Source organism: Palaemon carinicauda, chromosome 20 (genome assembly GCF_036898095.1).
Source record: "Palaemon carinicauda isolate YSFRI2023 chromosome 20, ASM3689809v2, whole genome shotgun sequence".
NCBI classification, from domain to species: Eukaryota; Metazoa; Arthropoda; class Malacostraca; order Decapoda; family Palaemonidae; genus Palaemon; species Palaemon carinicauda.
Window position 1 is genome coordinate 8,384,016 of NC_090744.1, and position 5,000 is coordinate 8,389,015.

At 40.0% G+C, this 5,000-nt stretch overlaps 1 protein-coding gene across 1 annotated transcript in view; it reads left to right on the forward strand.

Moving 5' to 3' along the window:
- Positions 1–575: 575 nt before the first annotated feature.
- LOC137659433 (uncharacterized) overlaps positions 576–5,000 on the forward strand; it is a 5,078-nt gene continuing 653 nt past the window's right edge. The window contains exons 1-2 of the mRNA XM_068394352.1: positions 576–708; positions 763–5,000. The exon at positions 763–5,000 is cut by the window's right edge and continues 653 nt beyond it. Of these exons, the coding sequence (XP_068250453.1) occupies positions 676–708; positions 763–5,000 (4,271 nt within the window). The 5' untranslated portion in view covers positions 576–675. The remainder of the gene's footprint in view (positions 709–762) is intronic.

A 5,000-nucleotide genomic window follows, 5' to 3' on the forward strand; every position in this document is an offset into this window, starting at 1 on the left:
GTTTTAAAGCCTTGTTTACCGATTCGGTAAAATTGTTTAAAAGTTTGTGATGTTAAGCGTGTCGTTTGAGTAATTATGAAGTAGTTAGCCGCGTGCTCAAGATCTCGAGCATTAAAAAAAAAAATTGTTCAGTCGTTAACTGTGAATAAAAGTTTTATAGTATTATCGTAAGTTTCGCGAGACTTAATTTTGTATTTAAGCTATTTTTGTGTAAGGTGATCTAATCATATAATTCTGTAATTTTGTGATCTCTCGATCTTGTAATTTTGTGATCGCTATTTTGTATTTCTGTGATCGAAAGATTGTTATTTTGCGATCGTATGATCTTATACTTATTCTTGTAAAGTTTGGATATTTATTCTAATTTGTACTTATCTTGCGCCACAGGCGACATTCAAAATGCCTTTCAACTTGCAACAATTTATTGTATCACCACGGGATCATGTGGAATCTCTCACAGTTGCCACAAAAACTGACCTAAAGAATCTAGCTCGCCATTATGATGTACAGGTTCCCGCAACTGCCGTAAAATGTGTAATTCTCAGTCATATTTTAAACTCCCTTGTAGATGAAGATATTGTTCCAGAAGAAGAACTGGCTGACGTTCGAGCTCTAACAGTTACCAATCCAAATGGTGACTTGGATAAATTAAGTCTGCAGCTGGAGTTGGAAAAGATGAAGCTGCAAGCCGCAACTGCCGCCGCTGAGGTAAAAGAAAGGAAAGCCGCTGCTGCTGAACGAGCCGCAACTGCCGCCGCTGAGGTAGAAGAAAGGAAAGCCGCTGCTGCTGAAAGAGCCGCAACTGCCGCAACTCTGGTAGAACGAGAGAAAGCTGCCACAGAACGAGAAAGAGCCGCTGCTGCTGAACGAGCCGCAACTGCCGCCGCTGAGGTAGAAGAAAGGAAAGCCGCTGCTGCTGAACGAGCCGCAACTGCCGCCGCTGAGGTAGAAGAAAGGAAAGCCGCTGCTGCTGAAAGAGCCGCAACTGCCGCAACTCTGGTAGAACGAGAGAAAGCTGCCACAGAACGAGAAAGAGCCGCTGCTGCTGAACGAGCCGCAACTGCCGCCGCTGAGTTAGAAGAGAGGAAAGCCGCTGCTGCTGAGCGCACGGCTGCTGCCGCTGCTTCCCTAGAACGTATCAAGGTGAAAACTGCTGCGGAAGCTGCTGCAACTGCTTTGGAGCAACAAGAAAAAGAAGGTGAACAGAAAAACAACGCTCTCCGTGTTAGGCTGCAGATTGAGAGAGAAGCGGCCACAGTAACAGAACGGGATCTGGCATTTATAAGACTGAAAGAAAAGGAAGAAGGTAAGCTAATTCCCGAACCCTTTGATGTGGGCAAGGTGCAGAAATTGCTGCCCACATTTGAAGAACGGGAACCTGATAACTACTTTTCTGTGTTTGAAGACACAGCCAAGAATCTCAATTGGCCTCAGGACAAATGGTATTTAATCATCCGGAACTCATTTAAAGGTAAAGCATTATCTGTATGTGCCACTATGTTAGAGGAACATGATTATTTCATAATTAAACAGGCAATCCTTGATGCTTATTCTATTACTGCGGAAGGTTATAGGCAAATATTTCGTAATAGTCAGAAGCAAGTTCAGCAGACCTTTTTAGAATTTATGAATGGAAAGATTAAACAGTTTCAGAAGTGGAAAGACAAAGTAGATGTCAAAACTTTTGAGCAGTTGAAAGATTTAATAGTAATGGAGGAGTTCTTAAGGAAAATACCAGGTAGCATTAATGTGTATCTAAGAGAGCAGAATGAATCTGACCCAAAGAAAGCCGCTTTAAAGGCAGATGACTATGCTCTTATTCATAAAGTAGGTAAAACCCCATATAGAGAAACTAGACCTAAGGAAACTTGTACATACTGCAAACAAGGACATCATATTTCAGAATGTCCTGATCCACATTGTGCAGCTTCATACTTAAAGAGAGAACCTAATCCCCCTCAATTCTCTCCTAAGCAAATGAATCTGCCCAAACAGGAACCAAAACCTAAGGTGGAGAAGAAAAAGACCTTCCATTGTGCATCACACGAGTCCCAAGCGTTTGCACCCTTCACTTGCTCAGGCAAAATAAATGGTAAACCTGTAACCATACTCAGAGACACTGGATCCTCTCAAACGATCGTCTCTCCTAAAGTAATACGACCTAAAGGTGAAACTCACAGGTATGTTGCAGTTAATGACTTAACCAGTAAGTCTATGTTGCCTCTCATTAATGTAAACCTTCATTGTCCTTATTTCTCTGGAACTACTGAAGTAGCTGTAAATCCAGAACTGTTACCATGCAAAAATGTAGATGTAATCCTGGGTAATGACATAGCTAACTCTGTTGTCTTAACAAACTTAATAGCAGTATCTCCAGATGTTGTACAGGAGGAATGCTTAGCAGTGACACGAAGCAGTAAAAAGGACACCCCTACTGAATCATCATCAAACCCGTTGCCAGTCTCTGAACCTATGGATTTCAACGAGTTGATGAGTACATATAAGATCCAGCCTGATTCCTTTAGCTATCAACAAAGGAAAGATGTCACTCTACAGCAGTGTTTCAACCAAGTGAAACCAAAGGATACCAACAAGTGTTCTTATTTTTATATTAATAATGATGTACTAATGAGAAAATTCAGGTCCAGCAAGAACAGTCATCTAGAAACCTGGAAGGATCTGTTCCAGGTAGTTGTTCCTAAGGATATAAGACCTCTGATCCTAGAATTGTCTCACTCTGCTGACTCTCATCTTGGTATCACTAAAACATATGAACGCATCAGTCAAGACTTTTATTGGCCAAACATGAAGAATGACATTAAAGAGTACGTAAAAACATTTACAACATGTCAAAAAGTAAGTAGTCCTAATGTGAAAGTACCAGTTGCACCATTAAAACCTATACTTGTGCCTAAAGAACCTTTCAGTAAGATCATAGTAGATTGTGTAGGCCCTTTGCCTAAGACAAAAAGGGGACATGAATACTTACTTACGGCCTTATGCCCAACTACCCGTTATCCATTTGCAGTACCTTTAAGAAACATTTCAGCCAAGAACATCCTAAAGTCACTAGTGTCCATATTTACTGTTGTAGGATTTCCAACTGAACTACAATGTGATCAAGGAACCAATTTCATGAGTCATGCTTTTAAAACAGCTATGAAAGATTACCATATAACCCAAGTCTCATCCTCAGCTTACCATCCACAGACCAATGGAGCATTAGAACGCACTCACCAGACCATTAAAAATCTTCTCCGGAAATACATCCATAGTTCAGGTAACGAGTGGGATTGCGATTTGGAACTGATTATGTACATCATACGAGGAGTTCGAAATCAGTCTACTGGTATGTCACCTTTTGAACTACTCTTCGGTCGACGGCCACGAACTATCCTCAGTTCAGTCAAAGAACGCATCCTGAAGTTGGGAGATAATGAGGTACCTCTTTCCCAGTATATTTCAGAACTCAACAAGAAACTTTCAGATCTTCACTCCATTGCCAAAACTAACTTGATAACAGCTCAAGAGAAGATGAAGATTAACTATGATAAAAGGGCTAAAACCAGAAGTTTCAAAGTAGGAGATGCAGTGCTGCTATACCATCCGATTGCAGGCTCTCCCCTACGAGAGAAATACCAGGGACCATATACCATCACTCACCGTATCTCGCCAACCAACTATATAATCGCCACTCCAGATAAGCGTAAGTCTACTCAATTAGTCCACATAAACCTCTTAAAGGCCTATTTGTCTCCCTCAACAGCTGAAAGTAAAACGGTAATGATTACTAGTGCCATACCATACATAGATTGTCCTATGGATCAATTTACAGATGATCCAATAACTGCATCTTGGCAGGATTCTCAAAACTCGAAGATCTTGGAAAACTTATCAGACTATCTACAACCCTTATATGCATCAAAATTTAAATCTTTAGTAGCTTTATTCCATGAATTTCCTAGTATAACTTCAGATAAACCAGGCCGATGCACCATGCTAGATCATGACATCAAACTACAACCAGGTGCTGCACCCATTAAACAAGCTTTCTATCGAACATCACAGAAGAAATTGGGTATCATGAAAGAAGAAGTGAACTACTTGGTAAGAGAAGGATTGGCAGAACCCAGTGCGTCACCATGGGCTTCCCCATGTCTCCTAGTAGGAAAGAAAAATGGTAAATTTCGTCTTTGTACCGATTACAGGAAAATTAATAATTTAACAATTAAAGACTCGTATCCTCTACCAAGAATACAAGATATCATTGACCAAGTAAGTAATTCAACCTACTTAACCCAAATAGATTTGTTGAAGGGTTATTACCAAATTAAATTAACAGAAACGGCAAAGGAAATTTCTTCATTTATCACTCCATTTGGACTATTTAGTTATAATGTAATGCCATTCGGATTAGCCAACGCACCTGCCACCTTCCAAAGAGTAATGTCTTTAATTTTACAGGACTTGGAAAAAGTATTTGTATATTTAGATGACATCATTATTGCCTCTGACACCTGGGTAAACCATATTCAAAAGATAAAAGTTTTCTCAAGGTTGAAACAACATGGATTAACGATCAACTTAGCAAAAAGTAATTTTTGCAAAGGTCAGGTATCTTACCTTGGTCATCGAGTTGGCAGTGGTAAAGTATTACCCCATGATGCAAATATTAGCGCCATAACTTCTTATCCTGTTCCAACTACCAAACAGGAATTAAAAAGATTTCTAGGTATGGTAGGATATTACTCTAAGTTCAGTCCAAATTTCTCGCCATTCACAGGACCACTATTAGCTTTAACTTCTTCAAAAGTAAATTTTTCTTGGAGCCAGCAACATGATCAAATATTTAACCAGCTAAAAACTTACTTGTCATCTCCTCCTATATTAATGGCACCTAACCTCACCAAACCATTCTATCTCCAAACAGACGCTAGTGATCTTGGATATGGGGGCATTTTGTTACAGCATCCTGCTCCAATAACAACCATAACAGGAAA